Source organism: Punica granatum, chromosome 4 (assembly GCF_007655135.1).
Source record: "Punica granatum isolate Tunisia-2019 chromosome 4, ASM765513v2, whole genome shotgun sequence".
In the NCBI taxonomy this organism is placed as follows: domain Eukaryota; kingdom Viridiplantae; phylum Streptophyta; class Magnoliopsida; order Myrtales; family Lythraceae; genus Punica; species Punica granatum.
Window position 1 is genome coordinate 40,103,631 of NC_045130.1, and position 23,306 is coordinate 40,126,936.

Here is a 23,306-nt window from a genome sequence, read left to right on the forward strand (position 1 = left end):
CGGTCTTGTAGGTTTCTGTGATGTTGTGAGTTGCAAGGATGATGTCTGTGAGCTTCCTTCTTGTTTTTCCGTGTTGCGTCCGCTCCTGTTATGCTCTGCAAAAGATCCTTTAATTCTTTTGATAGTTTCATGAAGGTCAGGTGGTTTTTCTGCATGCAAAATATCATTACGTGAGTTGCATAGTTAATAAAGAGTGATTGCTATATATCGAGAAAACCTAGTCTTATCAAGAGCGTTTGATAGAAACGTGTGTGGAGGGCATGCAACAAAATTAATCAAATCCTTAGCACTAGTTCTCGGGATCGTGCTTGATTGAAGATCCCAAGGTGATTCTCTCCAAGCAACACGATAAAAGATACAATTGTAAAGATGGTCTAATCTATCGGAGCCGGTTTGACAAAGAGGGTATGGGGTGTTCTTTTCGCTAAACTAGAAGAGGTTTTCACTGACTATTCTCCAGGGATGAGAGAGTTGGTGAGGTTAGGATGAATTTTTGAAGTTGAGAAGTTTGGGCATTTTTAAAATTAATGTTTGGGCCACTTTGATATGTGTTAATCATGTTCATAGAGGGATAAATATCCCTCAATCATAGATATTTTCTTTTATATATTATAAATAGATTAAGTTCAACTTGGTATAGTTCCATGAGTTGCGCAGGTCATTAGAAAAATTAATAAAACATAATTTTTTGATATATATGAAGAAATTATTTAATTTCTTGAGATCGGATATATTTTAAAAAGTTTTAATATTTATCAAAAATAAAAAATAGTTTTATAGAAAACTTTTAATACTTATTTGTGATTTTTAATATAAAAGTAATTGTTATGATCGTATTAAAATTGAAATATTAAATACATGAATATCTTTTCGGAGAAATTAATCTTCTATGATTCTATATACAATTATAAAAGTGGGGACGACGTATATAAAGATGCCACGTAGGACAAGTTTAAGTTCTGGTTGAGTGACTTTTGGAGTCACAACCGATGAGAAATCGACAAGTGGCTCGATAAGATGGTGCCACATTATTCGTGAAATTTCAAAAGTATCATAACTTACAGAAGTTGTAAATTCACTAATGTGTGGGGTTCCAAAAGTCCCTAACTCATACTAAAGTCCAAAGGTTCAAATGCACGAAAGTCCAAAAGTCTCGCGTTTCAGCTTTTATATATTATAATAGATTAGTTATTTGAGTAATCGAGAAAATACTTAATCACAAATGTTTGCAATTACAACTCCCGTGACTCGCATTATACTTAATCACTCAGTAATGGTTAGCAAATGGACCTCTCATGTATTGTGTTTCATATTTTATATATTATAATAGAAAATAGATATAAGAGAAAGAGGCACAAGGCATTTCTCATTCTTTTAACTCTTTTCTTCAAAGAAAACTCAAATTCATTACTCTGTCAGCAGCTGAGATCTCATTCCACCGGACTCAGATCTGAGAGAGAGAACCACAATCACGAATAACGGTCCAACTTCAAACAAACCGGAGGCGCTTCGCTTGATTGACCGGCTGATCCTTCCCGGAAAAAAGGGCAAAAAAAAAAAAAAAGTGGACCGGCAACCAGTTCCCGCCAAAACGAGAGAGATAAAGCAGAGCGCAGCCCCCCCTCTTTAGTCAGTGTTGCGGTGAGCTAAGCAATGGCGTCTTCCGCTTCAGCAGCAGTCGTCGGTTCTTCACCTCATCGTCCCCTGCCGCCAGCACTTTCCGACAACAATCTTCAGGTGCGGGTTCTCTTTCACCTCTATGAGAGATTTGGTCTGTACTCTGGTCAACAAGCGTCGTCATGCTGATTGCTGATTAGTGCACCGAATTAATTAGATAATTTCATCATATCACCTCCACTTCTGCTCCAGTTTCACTATCGGCAGCACCAGCAGCGATTAGTACTGTTGCTCTAAATAAATTTTCCCTCAGGAAGCTTCGTTCTCTTCCGGTAACCTTAGCTTTGTGCCGCCTGATCCCCGAACTGGCACTGTCTCCGCCTTCTCATTCTCACCCTTTATGTTGGGCATTGCTCTTTTCTGATGACAACGTCTTATGGCCCCCCTGCAACCGCTGTGTTATTTCCTTCCTGAAATGAATGAGTTGACTTAAGCAACGATCGTTAATGTAGGGTTTGTGTATCTTCAAGCTTCAGCCCTGATTAGTTACAGGTGGACTGTCTCTCCATTTATTGCCTGATACTCACAGCAATAAGGAGCGAGACACTTGCGATGGCTTCGGTTTTATTTAGGGGCAGCAACTGGTCCAATTTGAAATAGGCCTCCTGGAGGACTTGTAGAGATAGCCCAAATGTCAGTGGGATGACTGCCCCCATCACCTTCCTCCGTCCTCGTTGCTGATAACAAGCTAGTGGCAGCACTGCTGTAAATGAAAATTGCTTTGATTAGTGCCATTCTTCAACAGTAATAATTTGATTTTCTCCCTTATACAGCCCCTTTTTGTTCTTCACAAAGCTGCATCTGAGAAAGAAGATAGGAAATCAGTCCGAAGGAGGATGAATATTGCGCCTGCGGATCACCAAAGAGTTGATGCTGGAGAGTGTATGGACGGTTTTCAAGAACAGTTGCAGAGAGAAGCTTTTGAATTTGTCTGGTCAAAGATTGAGAAGACCATCAAGGTTTCTAGTCCTTTTCTGCCTATTATACATACATATATATATATATATATAAAATACATAAATATATACATATATGTATTTATGTATTTTCCTCTCTTCTTTTTCCCTTACTTATTAGGAAAATTTGCTGATATAATCTGCTGCAGGCTGTGTTGAAGAATATTAATTCTGACGCATTCAGCGAGATAAATTCTTGGATTCTTGAGTCCTTCCAGGCTATTAACTCATTTAGCTCAACAAGTTCTTATGAGGCCACTCGGTCCTTTCCCACTGCAATTGACCCTGCCTCTAAACGCCTGTTTACGGGTCTAGTCCTCACCAGTAAGTTCTAGGTTTTCCTTCATGTGTCGTGATATCTTGAGTGGCCGATATCTGTAGAAGATCTAATTACTTTGCTTCTGCCCATTGATTACTCTCTTCCTAGTGTTCCACTCTATGTAGGCCATCTTTTAATAACTGGCATTCTTTCATTCATTGCATTCTCAACAAAGTACATAATTGGCAGGAAATATGGAGTTTGTTGACGACTTAATGACATTCGAAGATCTTGCTCAGCATTTGAAATCACAAGGATGTCATGTGGCTAACCTTTCCTCTCTAGAGTTCTCCGCTGATAATGGGACTGGTGGTTGCATCAGAAGCTTGCTTAGACAATTTTTATTATCTGCGGTGGATGTGAGAGCCCATTTCTTCTTTATCTTAGGTCAAGTACATGCAGATTATGGTTGGATAATCTCTAAATTCAGCTCTTGTTTGTCTCGAATGCTGATCTTGGGCAGGCTGCAGATATGTCTATCTTATCATCCTGGTACCATGCCCTAGGTAATGGCACCCCCGTTGTTGTGATCGTTAACGAGCTGGAACGATGTTGTGGATCTGTCCTATCAGATTTCATCATCATGTTGAGGTAAGCCTTTCCATATATATATTTTGTTCATTCAAGGTGATGGGCTCACCCACAAAGTGGTGTGGTTTCATGTAAACTATGTGAAAACTGCAAAACTATACCACGAGCTCATCTCTACATTGGACTCGTTTAAGTGATTAAGTTCTTTGTCCAAGTGAACCTTATTAACAAACTCAAATTCACAATGAGGTCCCATAAAAAAATTGTACTCCTAAATGATAGTCTCTATGCAATTAAACTTCAGCTTTCTTATTCACTTTCTATGTGAAAAGGAACATACTTGAGAAAGTTGAAATCCTAGTTCATCTCATGACTTCTGCAGCTTCAGTAACTTTTGCATCCACATTCAGTCTACCATGTGAATGATTGAATGTTCTTGGGCTAAAAATTGTTGTTTATACTTTCTCTTAGATTGTTGTCCTATATGTATTTCTAAAATAATTTTCCCAAAAGAAAACCTTGGACGAATTTCCCTATTCCATTGCACATTGCTGGTGTTCTAATATTTACTTAGTCCTCTTCTTAATAAACTTAGATGAATCAAGATGTCGAAGCATCTTTGTCACCTCAAGATTCATTAAAAACAACCAAGTTGAAATACTTTACTATGAATGTCTTGTAAAAGTAACCTCAGTCACTAAAGGGCCACTGGCACATTATGTTATAGTTTTTATGAAATTGAAATTCACATACGTACAACGTACTGTTGATTTGATTGTTTCTTGGGTACCAGTTAAAGCATGAAACATGAATATATATGTATATATATTTTGGCAGCGAGTGGGTTGTGAAGATTCCGGTTATCTTAATAATTGGAGCAAGTACAGTAGACGTGCCTGGAAATATACTCCATTTTAATGCACTACGGTGCTTATGTTCTTGTAAGTTCACTTTGCGGACTCCAGTGGAGCGGATGGATGCAATTATTGAAGCTGTTCTTGTGAAGAAGTGTTCTGGATTTTCTATTAGCCAAAAAGTGGCTGTCTTTATGAGAAATTATTTCACCAGCCACGATGGAACATTAAGTGCATTTATCAGAGCTCTGAAGGTATGGACTACCAAACATAGTTCTTTGTTTATGTTGGCAGTGCCAATTGGAGCTTCTGTTTCTTCTAACTTGACTTGATTGACTTCTCACTAATGATTTAGATAGCATGTGCTCAGCACTTCGTCACAGAGCCATTAAGCTGTTTACTCAAAGGCTTTGATGAAGATGAGAATCAGGTTCTTTCAGACTCTCACTGTTTCATTATGGCTACTAATTTCTTCAATCACAATTTTTCTCCTACAATGTATTAACCACTTGATTCGCATCAGTATGTTTCTGCAACTGATCACAATTTTCTCCTAAAATGTATTAGCCACTTGATTCGCATCAGTATATTTTAAAACCTCTGAGACTGGCATAAGCTCTGAATTAGTTCTAGTATTGCTGACATGTTGCAAATATGATGTACTTATATTTGTTTCATGCTCACAGTGCTTTCAAGAGAAATATGATTTTCTGCAAGAGGCCATCTCAAAATATAACTGGAGTATCACATCATGTAGGAGGTGTGTACTCTCAGTTTACTAAACACTTTCAATAGTGGCGATCCATTTGGGAATGATACTTGATTTGATGAAATATGTCAGAAGGAGCAAAGTGGATGAACGCGGTGGCAAAAAGTTGGTCAGTGCTATGGTAGAATTGAAGAGATTGCAAGACGGCTGGAGCTGTGCACTTATGGTGAGGTTTTACTCAGCTATTCATGAGGACACGAGCTTTCATGTTTCTAGCCAGCCAGGGAATTAGTTTATCACTTAGAACTTCTTAAGCTCATTCCATTAATTTTTGGGTAGCCAATGGTAAGGGTCACTTTAGTCTGAGAGAATAGACCGTTTATCTTTTTACATTGCATGCCAATTCCTTGGTTAACAAATGCAAATGAAATTAAAGTGATGCAACTATTATATTTCTGGATTACATCTTGGTCATACTTACTTTACTACTGCATATAGCATAGCAGGCTGCTCTTCACATGCTGAATGACCTTATGGAATGTTTGTCCTTAATCATTTATTTTCTGCTAGCACATGTAGAATGTCCTTCTCAAAGTTGCTGTCCCTTAAATTCTTTATTTCTGCCGGTACATGTGTGCTGCAGTGTCTGTACGAAGCTGGGAAGCGCAGTCAAATCCACCTGCTAGACTTACTGTGTGAGGTGCTTGATCCAGATTTATATGCGTCCAGGAGTCCCGATAGCAACTCTTCTTCGAGAAAGGGCAGTTTTATCTCTCAGGCAATACAAAATGTTAGGTATAGCAGATGAGATGATAATATTTAGCATCTACTTTTATTGGTGCACCTTGTCCCATGATTTCTGAAGCAAATGCCTCTTGCTAGAGCACTTTCAGGAATCCTCTGGTGGAAGGGCCATATATATCTCATAACGAGATTTTCGTTGTATCATTTACCATTGTATTGGTTGCTGTAGCAATTTCTTTTACCCTTCCAAATGATATTTTTTGGGCTTATTCCAATCAGGGATCTTCCCGAAGCTCAGTTTATCAACTTGCTTAAGAGTTGGGAAAAACATGTGATTGCCATCCCTGAGGTAAAATCAGTCCATTTACCGCTTTTAACTCTTGTTGCATAACTTAATGTGTTGCATTACTGAGAAAGTTATTTTGAAATGTCAACAAACTCAATTCATTGATTGTCATTTGATGATTCTAAAGTTTGTGTTGCTGGTTCTTGTTGGTGAACTGAATTTATATGAAAGCATTTTTCAAAGGGTTTAGCAGCTAGCATTATCTTAGGGCAACCTGGTTGTCTTTCTTTCCTTCTCTACAGTTTTAAAAGTCATCTTATATTTAGTTTGCAAAATGTGTTATCTTAATTATGCCTGTTAAAGTCAGCTCAGCAAGTCTGTCCGTGTTCCTTCCGGCACACTGATATGTTCCCTTCACATGTTTGTCTCGCTCGTGAAGCACAGTTTGATACTAAAAGTTCTAGCTGATACTCTGAACAATTATTTTATTCTTATCCGCATTCCAGTTCCTCAGAGACCTTTTCAGCAACTACCAATCTTTGACTACTAACATGTCATGCTGGGAAGATTAAATGGATGGATTATATGGTTATGCGGTCTATATTGCATCATCTTTCAAAATGAATTTTGCAAGGATCATGAATATTAGTAACTATCTCGCTGTCCTTTTTTCTTTTTTGTTTGAGCCTGGCATCTAGCTTGCTATCTACTGTATAACTATACAATGCTGATGATAATATGTCGGGGTACCACATTGAGAAATGCATCTGACAATTGTGGAGAACAGATAGTGTTCTATTTGTCGAGTATTTAAAAGTTTGTCCCAACAGTAAATTGACTAGAAGAAATTCCTTATTTCACTTAATGGGGAGGAGGAAAACAAAAAGAAAGTAAAGAAAATAGGAAAACCCAGTGTCCTCATGTAGACTCAGGTTGCGTATTAACTCGGATGAATATTCTGAGTTCAGATCCATGGAAAAGTGAAGGATTTACAGTACATGTGGAAATTTGGGAACGCCAAGAGAAGGAAAGAACAACCACCTGACATGCCCAGGTAACTTCTGTCCCTCATGGAACTTCAATCTAATGTTATGCCAGTTTGTGCCTCATGACCTGCAGATTAGATTTGCTTTTTGATGTGTGAACCTGATCTCCCTTCATTGAGGTTTTTGGAGCTTCTCTTGATTCTTGTAAGTTGCTAATAGAGATGGTCAGATTGACTTTACTTTCTGCTTTCTATTTGGCAGGACGCAAACATCCCAGAACCATTTGAATGTTCAAAGAGCCTCAAAAGCAGTGAATGACAGGGCTGCCATTTTTATTGAGTACCTAATTAAGTAAGTTTACGTTCGATACATTATTTTTCTTCTGGTTCTTCTGGTCTAGCTCATCTCTTCAACACCTATCTTGTGGTATTCCTCCCAGACAATTGGTGCATTTAGCTCGTTTTGATAGTATCTCTTTCCTCGATTCTAATAATGGATCGCTGCCTTTTAGTGTGATTAGGAAGAGAGCTACTTTCGTTCTATAATACCATGACTCTGTTGTTATTTAACACTTTGAATGTGAGTTTGTACAGTTATATAGGGCATGCATACTGAATTTTCTGCTATTAATAATCCTTCTGGATAGCATTAACTTTGCCAAGTATCGGTGGAATGTAAATCAGTTGATTTTATTTATGTATATATTTAATTATATGAGTTATGCTGGACAGCTGGGATGAATTTCATGGTTTGATTTTGTGACAGTGATTTGATGCAGCCGATGGAGTGTGTGCCTTTTCATGAAATCGTCTGCTTTAAGAATGTGGAAAAGCTTAAAGCGGTAGGACTTGCTAAATACTTTGCTGTTTATCGCTTGAACCATGATACTCTGAATGGAAAAGAGAAGAAGAAATTAAGCATTTTCAGAGCTTGCCTTCAACTCATCCATGTGCCAGTCCTTGGTGTACCCAATATTTTTTGTGCTAGAAAGTTCTTATTATTAGTAGTGCCAGAAATATCACCGTGTCTGACGAACTGGTGTTCTTCTCATATTAGGCTTTAGCTGGAGATCCTCGAAGACAGATCCAAGTTGATCTTTTAGGATCCTGCAGGACTCTACATTGTAGTTGTTGCTGTAGATACCGCGACATCCTTTTACCATCCATGCAGGATACCTCAATCATGTAAGTGACCTTAGCCATTTTTTTCCAAAGCACAAACTCAATGGTAATTGTGTTCCTGCTATATATTGGTAGCAAAAAGTGGCACAGTTTCTTCTCTTGGCAAGTATTGGGTAAATATTCTCTGGCAATTTCATTATTCTTTGTTTTGCCCAGGTATACTTTAAGCCAGGAGCACGGTGATGTTATCAACCTTTATGATTGGTATGAGTCTTTCAAGTTGATTCTTCAGCCAACTAATAAAGGGAAGCACAAAAAGCAGTCTATATTCTCAAAGAAGAAAGATACTGGTAAAAGTGAAAAGCTGAATGAAGTGGCAATTCAGTATCCTCTACACCGTTTAGCATTCTTCTCTTCCCTTGGTCATGGATGACACTTTTCTTTTTTTCCTTTTTTTCTTTTAAATAATTTTTCCAGTATGCACCACCTGGGATCTGGATGATAGACATTTTTAGACCACACCTTGTTTTACCTTTAAAATTGACATTTATGACATGCATATATAATATGATATGGCATCTCTCTTGCTTTAGTCTGATCCCGAGGTTGGTGTAGGGTTAATTACTAAATACTGAGTCTGCTTTCGTCAACCTTTTTTTTTGGTGATAGAATGCAATGCATAGTACGTCCTTAACTCTTGGTTAAAACTTCAGAGGAAGGTTCTGCAGGGGAGTGACTGAACTTCAGATAGCAGGGCTCCTTAAGATGCAAAGCAAAAGGCGGCCAGATTATTTGCAGCGGGTGGCGTTTGGACTCTAATGAGTAATGATGTAGGGCCTACAGGAGTTTTTGATTTGCATGGTACTCTCACTGCCACAAATTTGATCATGAATGCTTAGACGATGAAGAGCAGGCTATATTCTGGGTGCTTCATTTGGTTAATCTACTAGAGAAGAGTCAAAATTTACTTGCCAAGAGCCGCGGTGACGGACTGAACTCACTGGTTTGGTGGCTGATGAAATATATAGGAAATCATACTTTTCTAAGTCATTCTCAAACAATGTTTATTTTTAGGCCAACTCCTGGCTGGCATGGCACCCTCTATCCCAAATTGTCTGGTGAATAAACTGCCGGCAGTTTTTGAATTTGCTGATGGTCTGACCAACCCAATATCTCAGGCACTGAAAGTTATTGGGTTGGGGGAGTCTCTTTCCCAGGTTCGTGGGAACATGGCGAGGCGGGGAGTGGATGGATCGTTACAGTGATTTCCGGCTGAACCAGTTGACTAGAGCATCTTCTCTTTTGGGTGGGTGATTATGTTCTGGTTGAAACTTTTCTGGGATGAACGATTCCAAACAATTGTGCTGTTTGGAAATGGGAAGCTAGGGCCTAGAAGTAGAAGCCAAGCTATCCCATCCCAAAAGTTGTTTTTATTTCATAGGATAGGATAGGATGACGAAACATAGAGAACTACCCATTTGTAAAGGCTTGCTTATAATGTTAATTTAATTCTGCCGATCCTCTTATCTCTGGTTCGAGCAGTAGGCATAATTGAATGATACATCCATCTAACCGTTGTATGTATTTAAGGATTATTATTACATAAATATACTGAAAAACGACAAAGTAGAACTGCTCCTGTTTGAGGGTTATTTGAGCATATGGCCGAGCGTCTCTGAGCCTGACAATTGCCGGTAGAACTCTAAAAAGTAAGTGTGACATTAAGTGATGTTGAAGTGATGTAGCAATGCCTGCAGCTGCATTCCTTGGCAAATACATATGTCCGTCTACACATAATTTCTGGCAGCCACATAAAGAGTCGAACCTTTGGGGCGAGGAAAGAGAGAATAAATTGGCTTCACCTCATCTGCTATCTAGTGTTATCCACTTGGTAATTGGTATGTACACTACTACGATCAGCAGAAACATTATATATGATTGAGAAATAATGAAATCGGGTCACCATGAACAAGCCCTTTCAATCTTCCTTGTCACATCCCAGTTTGTTTCTCCGCTTTCTCCAACCTTCAGTTCTTTTCTCTGATATTACAATTACTTGTGGAAGTATTGCTGATATTCTTTTCTTCGCAAAATTGCTGGTGGTAATTAGTTTACATTGAAATATTTAATTACCGTTTGGTATTGCTTATTATTATTATTATTAGTGCAACTTCTTTTTTGTTGCATTTTTCTTATCATTGAAATTTCATGGGGAATAATCAAATTAATAATAAGTTACTCGTCTCGGACCATTGTTCTTTTCAAGAAGTTGAGTAGCTTAGCCTTTAAAACCGACATGCAAAATATCTTATTACAATACAAAATCGATGATGCGGATTGGTGCTTGCAATGAAATGGCTTTTATGGACCTTGTAACACCATGGCTTGTGCTTTTATCCCCAAAAGAAGTATTAGTCAACTTCACATTTCAGATAGGACATTACCTTTTTCATGGGAGGATCAACATTCAAATATTTTCCCATTTCTTTTTTGTAATTATTGTTCCAACTATTTACTGAGTCTTGATTGAAGTACCATACATAAGACATTTGAACATTAGCACGTGGTTATGTTACTCAGAAACCATGAGCCTATAATTATATATTAAGAAAATGGGATGGGTGTACATATATATTGGATCTTAAGATGTATGAAAATAGTCATCATCTAAATTATATGTATACTTCTTTATATTAAGTCCATGGGTCTCCCTTCTAATAGAAAAAAAATTGTATGTATATGTATATCATTGTATTGAGCCAAAGGCTTTCCTTGTGACCCAAAAAAAATTATGTGTATACATGGATTCATAAATTATGAGTATAAGATTTTTTTTGTTAATTTTCTTTTGCTCAACATAAATATACATAACTTCTAGAGTGATGCGGCACAAGACGTGGCAAATCGGTATCTCGAGAAAAATAGGTTCCGACGACTTGTCTCAAGGGAAACAGTCTCCGGAGCAAAACTCACAGCCTTTGGCTGTGAAAAGACGAGATTTAAGCCGAATTCTATAGTTTAAGGCCTCAAACAGACATTTTTATGTTATTTGGGTGTTTTTACAATTTTAGAAAAAGTTTATGTCTTTCGTGCAATTTAGGCTTTTTTAATTCTATTTAAGCATTGTAAGACCCTAGGGTTAAGAGAGTTGTTTTTGGATTATTGATAAAAATTGGAGCTTTCGTGCTCTTTGCCCAATTCTCGGATTTGTTCGAGTTAGATGCCAATTTCTTAGGAATTCGAAGAATCAATAGGGATTGAAGGTCGTAATTCCGATATTCTGCGGAATCAATGGGTCCGCGACAGGTTCTGTGCGTGTACGCTGCGTCAGTTGGTATCAAAGCCTACGGTTTGATCTTGATCGACCATGCCGCCCAGGAGGAGGGATTGTGTGGAAGATGTTCATGACCGTGAAAATCCGCGACATCTGGAGCAGAGGCTGGAGCAGATGGATCAAAGGATAGATCGTATGATGGAGCAGCTAACACAGAGGATGGCTGCACTTATGGGGAACCGGAATTGAAAAAACCCTAACCTGAACCCTAATCCTGAGCAAGAGGAATCTGGCAAGGAGTCAGAGGGAGAGATTTATTATGTCGAGTATGATTCATATTTTGAAGGGGATGCGAATATATTTATCGAAGAGGGTCCGTCTGACGACACATTTTTTTAGCGGAAGGCGATGGAGAGCCTGAGTTCGACGAGGATGATGAGGGAGATAACAATGGTTATGACGAGAATTGGAAATTCGACGAATTTAAGGGGAATGATATGGGTGTCTTTGCTTCTACAAAGTATGATGAGGACGACAAGGAGGTTGATGTGGTCTAGGAGGCCATCGACAAGAGGATGGACCTGCAAAGAAAAGATAGGAGGGAGGCGAGACTGAAGCAGGAAATTGAGAAGTACCGTGCCTTGAATCAACATTTGAGGATGAGGATGTCAGATGTCTTTATCGAACCAATTATTACGGCATAGTATTTTGAGTCAGAATTTTTTCCAATCATCCATCCTAGATCATGAGCTAACATCGATTTCTGGTCAAGTATGGAAGATGTGTATGTTTGTATGAATAATTTTATCTCTGGACTCCCAGGGCGAATTCAATAGCGAATTCTCTCCACCCAGGGGAGAATGATGCGGCAGGAGTGGCGGCAAATTGATACCTGGAGAAAAATAGGTTCTGATGACTCTATCTCAAGGGAAATGGCATTCGGAGCAAAACTCACGGCTTTGACGTGGTTTTTCAATATTTAAGGCAAATTTCATCTTTTAGAGCTTCAAACGGGCATTTATTGTTTTTAGGGTATTTTTACAATTTTAGGAAAATTTATTTCTTTTTATACAATTTAGGTTTTTTAAATCCTATTTAAGCTTTATAAGCCCTAGGGAAGGGGGTTGTCTTTTGATCAGTTAATAAAATTTGGAGCTTTTGTACTCTTTGCCTAATTTCGGATTCGATTAGAGTTTGATGTCTATTTCCTGATATTAGTAGAATCAACAGGTGATAGAAGGTCGTAGTTCCGGTATTCGTGCGCTAATCAACGGGTCTGTGATAGGTTACTCGCGTGTACGCTGCGTCATAGAGTATGATCATCACATTATAGCATCTAAAAGATAGGAAATGTTCCTTAAAAAAAAGGATAGAAAATTTACGATTATTAAATGTTGGAAAATGAAATGCTTCAGATGCATCAATAAGTTAAATATTGAAATTTCATCATCCCATTTTCACAAAGGGGATAACTTAGCTAACGAGAAGAGATGATTCTGTGATCTCCTTTGAATCTATATATTTTATTCTAATATGAGTAACATTTCCTGTAGGTGTGTCATAGAGCATTTTAATGAGATTAGAAACTGTCTTGGAGCCATACTCTCACCAAGTGCACGCGAAGGGAAAACAATATAGTCACAAATGCCAGACCAGAGACGAAATCAGGCATGCTTCTGTCAAATTCTTGATTTCGCCAATTTTTGGATATGGATGTTGGTGATGGTTTCCCCCTAATGGCTTCCACTGTTGATAGTTGATGGAGGTTCAACTATATTCATAGATGGAAAGTCAGAGAGAAGGGAGAGAGATAGAAGAGAGAGAGGAGAGAGAACTGAACAGAGAGAGAGAGAGTGCAGTAAATTGAAAAGGGGGATTTTTTTTTTTAATTGGAGGCGGGCTGTGAATTATTTTGAAATTGGCGCAACTTTTCAAAAAAATAAGATGGATTACTTTCCATTACAGCTGTCGAGACGTTATTGGTCGCGAGTGCTCTTGAGCTCTGCAATTCCCGAGAGCCCAAAAACCGACAGTACGACACTAACGCCCGTTTGTTTTCAGGGTTAAAATTACAAAAATTTTAACTTTAATTCAACCTATTACACAACAAAAATATACATTTTTTCAAGTCAACTTTAACTTTAACTCAACACACTATACAACATTTATCTTTTTCCACAATCAAAATCAAAGTTACTTTAACTTTGAAACCAAACGCCTCGTAATAATCTGTTTGATTTTACAATTAAATTTTTAAAATTTTAACTTTACTCATTATACAATAAAAATCAACAACATAATTATAACATTTCACTGTTTTTATAATTTTTTTAATTAATTAATTTAATTTTTAATATTAAACTCTTTTAACTATTTATTATTTTTTTCACGATTCAACAATACAATTATTACTTTTTCTCAACTATCTATTACTTTTTTATACTTTTTTTCATAATTCAATAACACAATTATTATAATTCACTTAGAATCAAAATCAACTCTACTTAATTCTAAAACTAAACACGTTATCGTATTCTTATTTATTTTCGAGCTTGGAACAACAACCATAAACCTTAGAGAATCATGAAAGAGAGATCGATCCCCATTGTCCCAATTCCAACACCATAATTCTAGCCAAAAAAAGAAAAAAGCAATGGGCAAAACCCTCTTCTATTTTGCACCCAACAACAGAAGAACGAAGAAAAACCAAAACTCCGCAGAAAGGAAATATCTTCGAGGAAGAAGGAAAGATAATGGTAAGGCAAAGGAGGTGGAAGTAGTGAGTGGGCTAAACTGGGGCACGTACATGGGGAGATGGTACAAGATCACCTCCTTCCCCTCCTCGTTCCAGCCCTGTAATGGCATTGACACTCGGTCCACTCACACCCTCACAAGGGACTGTCTACGTTTTCATTGAGTGCTGGGGCGACGGAAAGAGGAGACTCCATCCCGCCTACAAGGCCGGCACTAACAGCGACGCGGCGAAGGCGAAGGCGAGGTTCGACATCCCACCGATCCTGCCTATCTTCCTCGTCACCGGCGTACTCGGTCCTTTACATCGATGACGACTACTAGTACCCTCTTATCGGCCAGCCCAACAAGAAGTATCCGTGATTCATCTGATAGTCTGCTCTGTAGCTTTCGCTTCTTCCCCTGCTGACTGACCCCGCCCCCTGGAGCTTCATTCTGCCCCGTTGCGCAAATTAATCAGGTGGGTCAGGTCAGAGCTCTCTCTGTGCGGTGATTTCACTGTAAAATTCGAATTTTTATTTTCCAGATTATGAAAGTGCATGAAATTTTCCAACCAAAGCGTGAAATTTCCTTGACTTAGTTCTGACAAAAAAGAAAAAGGAAAAAAGAATCCCTGACTTATTTCAAAAATTGTTGGGAAGACGATGTTCTTGAAAAGTACCGAGGTGGTGCTTCTGTGTTGTGAATATAAGTTAAGCCTTTTCTGCTGCCTTTTCCCTTCCATGTTTTTAGCAGAAGATAGAAAAATCAAAACTTTTTGAACAGAGCATCGCCCTCCTCCTCGGATCCCTTGTCTTGCTTTCCCTTTTTTTTGTTTCTTCGAGGAAATGTCCAGCGATTCTTGAAGGTGGAGGGAGGGTTTCTGCATTTAGACTGTGGGTATAGAATCATGCGTGTAGGGACTTGGAGGTTTCTAGCCTTGGGGTTTTGAGATAGGAGTGATTTTTTTTTTTCACGATATTCGAACTCTTACAGGCAAGGGACATGTTTTAAGATTTTGAAACCGGACTTTACCCTGTTGAATCATGGAACCATAATATGTATTATACCACAGATTTTGGATACTCTATTGGAATCTATAAATTTTGCACCAAGAAAAAATTCATGAGACACAAGAAGGTAACACTATCATGTTTCAAAAGTTTGGCTGCAATTCTCTATTTCCACGAACTAAGCAAATTCTCCGCAGCAGTCGTGTAACCATTCTTTTTGCTTAATAATGACCAGGAAAGATTCGATTGTAAGCTCTAGCGGCATCATGACCCAAATAGCTGTTATACAAACAGGACCCTAGCAATCCATTTTCATACAGAAGACAACAGCTTATCCAATTTTCTCATTCTAGACAAACAGCATTTTTTTTTGGAGTGTGTAGCAAGAGACCTTTTAATAAGCATTTGGAGGGTGGCTTTTGCAGCAGTTTTAGCAGGAGTCGTGTTTTTTGCTTCAGTAGGTCATTTTTGTTGCTTGTCCTGCGAAAGATAAACAATAAATAAAGAAAAAGATGAAGGCTAATCGACTGTTTTTCTTACGAGGGAATCGTGACAACTTCAAATAGTAAAATCCATGGAGATATATACATTTGCACATATAACACCAAATCTGTTTTTGGCTATTGCTACATCCACGGGGTTGTGGAAAGATGGACTTTAGACCTTTTCTAATCGGCTTGAACCCTACTGTTCAGTTTCTTTTTCCATGTAAAACAAAAATTAGATTATCAAGCAGGACAGGAGCGGCCTCAGAAATGTAATTCAATTCTTGGAAATATAAGAGGCATTTCATGCTCGAGGAGAACAGTCCAGACCAAGTTTAACACAAGAGGCCTAGTGAGCCACTCAACCATTCTATCATATTGTTGTGAGGAAGAGATGGCAACATAAACAATGTGAATGTCTGTTATATGGAACCTTTTTTTTTTTCCTTCCTTTTTCCCTTATTCATGCTTTTTTTTTTCAGAAACACTAATCAAAGATAACCTAGATTGGTAGAAAAGGCGAGCAATATTGCAGCAGGATAACATGTACCTTTTTAGCTTTTGCAAGAGACCCTACAGTAGCTGCAGAAAGTTCCTGTGCAGCTTGCAATTCCTCTGGAGTGCCTTTGATATTGGCAGCACAAGCTTCACTGGCTACTGCCGCTGCTGCTTCCTTAGCTGCTTGTTCCTGAATGCAAAATAGGCACAGATACAAATTATTCAACGGCCACTGAGATAGCCAAAAATAAAAATCAAAGGAAGTCAACCACAAACTGAGTGCACAAACAACTCTCTGAGTTTCATTAGAATGGAGGCAAATTGTCCCCACAAGATGAAAGAACAGAGTTCACCAAAACTACCATAGAGAATATATAACCACGATGGAAAGAGTCCAGCAGGGGAAAATATCAAATAGGGAAACAATTATCCGAAGATCACTGAACATAAGCTCATGATGCCAGAAAAGCTGACTGCACTTCTCACCACAATTTCTTGCTGAAAACCTTTGTTATATTGTGACATACCTCAGAAAAAGCGATCGGAAAGTGAAGCCCTTCCTTCCAATCCAAGTAGCCGAAGCCACCCCTATATCTAACCAATACTCGATTCCTTTGTTGGGTTCTCCACCGGCCGTTGCACCAAGACGCCAGAAAACGAAAACCAACAAAAAAAAAAGAGAAAAAGATATTTTACCTTGTCGGAGACGGTGGGGAGGCTATGGTTGGAGTAGATAGCGAATAGAGGGTCGAAAATAGAGAGCGAGAGCGAGAAGATGGAGATTGGAGATGCCTGGGTTGGATTGGAGCTCAACTCAGAAATCGAGCAAGAGAAACGGAGATTGGAGAAGAGTCACAGAGAAGAGAAGTGAGAACGATGGAGGTTGGAGGGGTTACTGTTTGAACTTAGGTTTAGTTATTTTAGACTGTCGGAGTTTTTTTTTTTTTTAATCTGTAACTATTATCCGGATTCGGATACTGGTTGCGGTTTTTATTTTAATACCCGGACCCTACTCTATTTTTAATACGAGATACCCGGACTGTACCATAACGGGTAAGTTCCGATCAGTTCCGGGTATACCCGGTATTCGTGCACACTCCTATTTAGAGATACTAGGTGATTAGGCGGCGAAACATGTCTTTGAGTGAGGAGATGAAGTTTATGTGGAAGGTTCGCAGTAAATATGGAAGGATCGCAGTAAAAGTTTAATAAGCAAAAGAGTAATAGGTAATTTTGTCAATAACTTTCGCAAGTTACATCAATTTCGTTAATAGCTTTTCAGTTGCATCAATTTGGGCCTGTACCATAACGGGTAAGTTTCGATCAATTCCGGGTATACTCGGTATTCGTGCACACCTCTATTTAGAGATACTAGGTGATTAGGCGGCGAAACATGTCTTTGGGCGAGGAGATGAAGTTTATGTGGAAGGTTCGCAGTAAATATGGAAGGATCGTAGTAAAAGTTTAATAAGCAAAAGAGTAATAGGTAATTTTGTCAATGACTTTCGCAAGTTGCATCAAATTTTGTCCATAACTTTTAAGTTGCATCAATTTGGGTCTCGACTTTCGCACTATTATATCAATATAGTCCCTCGTTACATCAATTCAGTCACTCGCTACATCAATTCAGTCACTCGTTACATCAATTTAGTCTTTACATTACATCAATTTAGTCTCTTGTTACATTGATTTAGTCATCGTTACATCAATTTAGTGCTTGGGCTACATCGATTTAGTCCCTGAATGATGCAGTTACATCAATTTGGTCCTTGTGTGGTGTATGAGGTCCTAATGCGACATCAGTTTGGTCCCCTGCCACATCAATTTGGTCAAGTTGTTAAGTATGATTGTTGACAGTGTTAAATGGTGAAAATTGATACATCAATGTGGTCCTCGTGCTACTTCAAATTAGTCCCTACGCTATTTTCAAACAAATTGAACACCCCCGCCTTCCATGTGCTACATCAATTTAGTCCATGCACCATTTTTTTACAAACTGAACTGAACTCTCGCATTCCTTCCTCCTTCCCCCAAGTGAACAAAGCCATGTTAGCCTCCTGGATGAATTGAAGCAGATGGATTGCAGAAGCATGAAGTTAAACGAAGGAAAAAACTTGCCAAAATAAAATGGAATTACAAAAACGACCATATTACTATTATAGATAAGTTTTTACAAGAGATTGTACATGTTACTTTGCCAAAGTAGCTACACAAAAGGTACTGACATAAACAATATATGAGACAATATCTTTGGTAATTTAACATGTATCCAACCCAAAATGGTGTTAGTCAGTATCATTTAGGAACAAACATAACTAAACTAAGCTTTGTTTCCACTGATTGTTTCCAAAATGTTATAGATGAGCTTCTGTAATCTGCAGTTCAGTTAGGTGGAGGTCCTCTTGGTTGGAAATATACCGCAAACCTAGCAGCAGTTCCTGAACTTGTAGCTTCCATGGTGTATGCTGTGATGAGAGAGTGAGGGGGCCTGATTGGAGGGGTTGTCATTGGTTGGAAAAAGGAGGCCTCAGTAAATGTGCTTATCTGAGGAACCTATACATGATATTAAGGAGAGTCCATTAGTGACAGTATTTAGACAAATCGAAATGTACAAATGAAAGCAAAAGTACCTATGATGGTTGTGCTGCAGATAGACCATACTGAGATGGCTGTGATAGTTGGGGTGGAGCAGATTCTTGTGATATATTCATTTCTTCTGGTGTAGCTTTCATACTCTCATTCCTTTCCACTTGAACATTCACATTCTCTGTTTCAGTTTGCCTAGAACCATTCAGAGCACCACCTGAAGTAGAAGCACCATGTCTGTCATTTTTCCCCTTAGCAGCTGGTTGTTTAGTACATTTTCTCTTGGTGTGCCCCATTTCTTCACACCCGCCACACTTTGGATCATTTAACTTCCTCTTTAACTTGTGAGGGTTAGCCTTCTCCCCTGGAGCCTTCTTCCTCTACTTTTTGGGTCTTCCTGGTTATTTCTTAATCTTTGGAGGAATGATAGGGTCATGAGGAGTCCCATCCCAGTAATCTTGGCCACTGACAAGATGTATGAAAGGTTCATAAGATTTCTATGTGACCTCTTTCCTTAATAGATGATTGACAAACTCCTCTGGCCTCGAGCTGTTGTACAACATGACAACAATGACATGCTTGCAAGGGATGCCAGTGAAGTCCCACACTCGACAAGAACATGCATGCGACCTCATATTAACAGCACACTTAGAGTAAGGTATGCATGTTACCTCAAACTTTGACATGTGAAGATCCTTTGACCACAATGGAACTTAACCATTAGAGTTCTTCCTATGTTCCTCCAATCTTACCTGAACTTCAGGGCTAAGAAATTCATTGTATTTGGCTAATAGAGTTTGACATCTTATCTTCTTCTTTGTGATGTACTCTCTCACCTCTTCAAGGAACATTAGTATTGGTTTACCCCTCACTTTCAACAATTCCTCGTTGAATTGCTCACACATATTGCTGGTTAGTGCATCACTCTTACAGTGAGTATCAAAAGCTGACATTGTCCATTTACTTGGATCAGTTTTTTGTACATACTCTGCAGTTGTTGGGTTCATCCTTTGAAGAGCTTTCATGCATTGCTTGAACTTTTGTAGGGTTGCTTTGGCACAACTCCATAATGCTCTCTACTACCATTGCACTTTGCATGCTTAGTCAGGTTTGTTCAGATATACTTGCTGCAAAATCTGTGAGGTGCACCATTATATACTTCTTTCATGGTAACATCTAACCCCTACAATGTTCAAAAACACTTATTTCATGAATATTTTAAGGGATCTAAGTGATGCAACAATCTAAAACACAATCATTGAACTCACCTTTTGCATGTCAGAAATGAAAGTGTATTTCTTCTCTATTGGATCTCACACATATGATATGAGATTCTGAAGAAACCACTTCCAGCCCGCTGTGCACTCAACTTCAACTATAGCATATGTAATTACAAAGAATCCATTGTTTCCATCCTGGCTTACTTTAGAAAGAAATTGCCCACCATAATAACCCTTTAGGAAGCATCCATCTAACTCAATGATGGATATATAGCCTTCTAGGAAGCCCCTCTTACATGCTTCTAAGCAAATATATAGCCTCTAAAACTCAAGTGTCTGTGGTTGAACTTGGAAGAATACAATCGAACCAAGATTAGATCGTAACAACTCATGTCCTTAATCTTTCAGCCTTGCATATTGCTCTTTTTCTTCACCTTCACACTTATGCTTGGCCTGCTTGGTGGTCCTGTAAACCATTGCATCATGCAACTTTACTTGGTAAGTGTGAATGAAGAGGTCAAACACTTGTTGTGCATACATGTCTGGGTGGGTCCTCAATTTGGGAATTAACTTCTCTGCAACTTGCTCCCTTGTTGTCAGCTTATTCTCGATCCTTCTTACACAAGTGTGAAAAGGATCATATGTCATCACTTGATAGGTGTTTGTCTTCTTATTCAAACCACAATATATTTTCTATTGGCAGCCATCTTCGCCCTTCTTCTCAACATAGTATGCCCTTACTCTGGCCTTATCATTTTTCATAAAATCAACTTCCATCCCTATTGCAATGTTCATGTTTTTGACAGCCATCTTGAAGACCTGAAGATTTTTGAACTCCATTCCAATAGTAATTTCCAAATTTTGGTTGGCATCAGCACTGTACATTGAAAACTTATATTGTCCCTCATATGAATCCCCATCAAATGACTCCAAATCTTCACTTTCATAGCCATCAAATAGCCTGTCATCCATTGGAATCTCCTCAGCATCATCACCTACAATTGCTAGTGGACTTGTAGGAGATGCATGTATTGCATTAGCATGATCATCTGCAACCATCTCTGCCAATTTATCTTGTGTTGTCATCTTAAATCTATCTTTACTTTTGTAACTTGTCATCCTGTTTTTTGAGACCTGTTAGACTTTCTCCTTACCCTTATCCTTCTGCTTTCTTTTCATCACAGCAACAGACTTCTTCCTAGTTCTTACTTGACTTGCTTCTACATTGGCATTGGCAGATTCCATCTCTTCAAGACCAGACTGAGTGGACTGTTCAAACTCCATGTCATTATCTTCCACATCCCAATCCCCTTACTTCAGGCCTCATCATTTCAATCTCCTCTTCCTGTCTCATCTTCTCTGCAGTTTCTTGTTTCATCTTTTCAATCTCTTCCCGTTTCCTTTTCTCTACAGCTTCTTGTTCCATTCTTTTAATCTCTTCCTGCTTTCTCTTCAGTTCAACTTCCTACTCTTTTCTCTCAGCCTCAACCCTCTCCAACTCCTTAAACTCCTCTTCATTGAGTTCTAAAGGATCATCTACTTGGCCATGCTCATAGTACAAGTGGAGTTCAGTATGATCTTGCAAGACACTGATCAACTATTTAGCATCAAGGTCAGATTCGAAATTGTTTATGGCCAAATCAAATGTATGAAATGTAGGATCCCTATAATGGCAAGTAGTGAGTATAGTTCTATACACATCAGGCATCAAATCACAGACCCTTATAGCTGTGGTTGGATCTACATCTACATTTCTTATGATGCATACATCACCACCTCATAACTCACCCTGGGTCCCCCAACAAACTTCCCTCAATGATGCAGATATACATCCAGTGTCTTCCACAAGTGCAAACTGTAAAGAACAAATTCAATTTTGTAAACCCTAAAAAAACCATAATTTTCTTATATTTTCAGAAAGTCATTGTGAAAAGAAATCATTTTTAACATGTAAAACCACCACGTACACCAGGACATGAAATTTGAACCACATTACCTCATGATCGGCCCATCAAAAGATTATCTTTATCAACTGCACATACCCAGCAATGTGAAAATATGAATCTAAATCCTGATAGAGCAACAATAGTTTAGGAAACATGTGCGCTGATGATCAAAACCCCTTAAAAATCTAATCATTTTAAAAGCCACATTTCACCAAAACACAGACAGAGACAGCGATAGTTACTTGGGTATGCAGACGAACTTTTGGTTATCGTCTTCCATAGTGCTCGTTTGAGTCTTCTCTTGATGATCACCTCACTAGAACTTGGACTTTGACATTCGCATTTGAACAAAGAGAATGCATAGAGAGAGCAAGATAGAGAAAGAGAGAGAAGGTAGACGAAGAATATGAAACGTCTGCAAACGGCCAGGAAAATATGATGATATCATCAACATTTAGGATGTAACTGATGTAACTAACATCATTTAATTTGTCTATGCGTTACATCAATTTGCCTATGTGTTACATCAGTTTAATCCTTCAACAAATTAACGGAACAACAATGCCATCTACCCCATTTGCAATAAGGATCAAATTGATGTAACTGGGGATTGATCTAATAACACACCAAATCAGTGTTTTGTGTTGCACTAGTCTGGGACTACATTGACGTAATGCAAAGGACTAAATTGATAGAACGAGAACTACTGATGTAGCGCAAGGACTAAATTGATGTAGCGAGGAACTAAATTGATGCAACAAGGGACTGAATTGATGTAACGAGGGACTAAATAAATGTACCAGTGCGAAAGTGGAGGCCCAAATTGATGCCACTTGCGAAAGCCATGGATGAAATTGCCAATTTATTCTAAGAAAAATAAACCGCACACATTAAAATATTATAGTGGAAGTCAAACTTGGAGAAACTTGAAAATTCAAATCGGAAAGGCTAACAATCGAGATAACCCAGGTCCAAAATTTATTTCTTAGTTTGTTTGAATTTCTTTTTTACGATGTTTGCTTAAATTTCGAAAGTTTTTTTTGTAAAATATCTGAACTATTTCAAAATTTCATTCATTTTTATAACTCATTGAAATTATAAAAAATGTTATTTATTTTTTTTCCTTTTTTGGAAATTTTTTGATCTTTTTGTAGTTTTTCTATTTTTTAGAATATTTAGAAATTAGAATTTTTATTGTATTTTTAAAGTTTTCAGGATATTTTTAAAATAATTTTAGTTTTATTTTAGGGTTTTAGGGTTTTAGGGTTTTAGGGGGTTTTAGGGTTTTTAGGGTTTTAGGGTTTTTAGGGTTTTTAGGGTTTTAGGGTTTTAGGGTTTTAGGGTTTTAGGGTTTTAGGGTTTTAGGGTTTT

At 38.2% G+C, this 23,306-nt stretch overlaps 1 protein-coding gene and 2 long non-coding RNA genes across 6 annotated transcripts; 2 read left to right on the top strand and 1 right to left on the bottom strand.

Annotated features, from left to right (window-relative positions):
- Positions 1-1,244: 1,244 nt before the first annotated feature.
- On the top strand, positions 1,245-9,742 carry LOC116206189 (origin of replication complex subunit 3). Of its 3 annotated transcripts, none has more exons than XM_031538991.1 (17): positions 1,250-1,737; positions 2,451-2,636; positions 2,783-2,957; positions 3,142-3,311; positions 3,416-3,543; positions 4,321-4,591; positions 4,693-4,767; positions 5,024-5,097; positions 5,182-5,272; positions 5,690-5,841; positions 6,070-6,139; positions 7,045-7,130; positions 7,324-7,413; positions 7,828-7,903; positions 8,119-8,246; positions 8,400-8,567; positions 8,897-9,742. In XM_031538991.1, the coding sequence occupies exons 1-17, from the start codon at positions 1,654-1,656 to the stop codon at positions 9,000-9,002; spliced, it is 2,130 nt and encodes a 709-aa protein (XP_031394851.1). In that variant the 5' UTR covers positions 1,250-1,653; the 3' UTR covers positions 9,003-9,742. The 3 variants fall into 3 exon arrangements, 2 of the variants coding, with proteins under 2 accessions (XP_031394851.1, XP_031394850.1); XM_031538990.1 differs by having other exon boundaries at positions 1,252-1,737; positions 5,179-5,272; XR_004156645.1 differs by lacking the exon at positions 8,897-9,742 and having other exon boundaries at positions 1,245-1,737; positions 5,179-5,272; positions 7,841-7,903; positions 8,400-8,420.
- Positions 9,743-14,049: 4,307 nt separating this feature from the next.
- Positions 14,050-15,999, top strand: LOC116202405. The gene is made up of 2 exons (XR_004156070.1): positions 14,050-14,668; positions 15,436-15,999. It is a non-coding gene; the product is annotated as an uncharacterized LOC116202405 (long non-coding RNA).
- LOC116202406 lies at positions 15,564-17,301 on the bottom strand. 2 transcript variants are annotated; one of them, XR_004156072.1, is made up of 3 exons: positions 16,880-17,301; positions 16,236-16,373; positions 15,564-15,680 (listed from the first exon to the last, which is right to left on the bottom strand). It is a non-coding gene; the product is annotated as an uncharacterized LOC116202406 (long non-coding RNA). The 2 variants fall into 2 exon arrangements; XR_004156071.1 differs by lacking the exon at positions 16,880-17,301 and adding an exon at positions 16,711-16,842.
- Positions 17,302-23,306: the final 6,005 nt, after the last annotated feature.

Coding starts and splice junctions, on each gene's coding strand:
- LOC116206189 (XM_031538990.1), top strand. CDS start 1,654: ATGGCGTCTTCCGCTTCAGCAGCAGTCGTCGGTTCTTCACCTCATCGT. Junction 3,312..3,415: donor TTTTATTATCTGCGGTGGAT/GTGAGAGCCCAT, acceptor GATCTTGGGCAG/GCTGCAGATATGTCTATCTT. Junction 8,568..8,896: donor CTGAATGAAGTGGCAATTCA/GTATCCTCTACA, acceptor TTAAAACTTCAG/AGGAAGGTTCTGCAGGGGAG.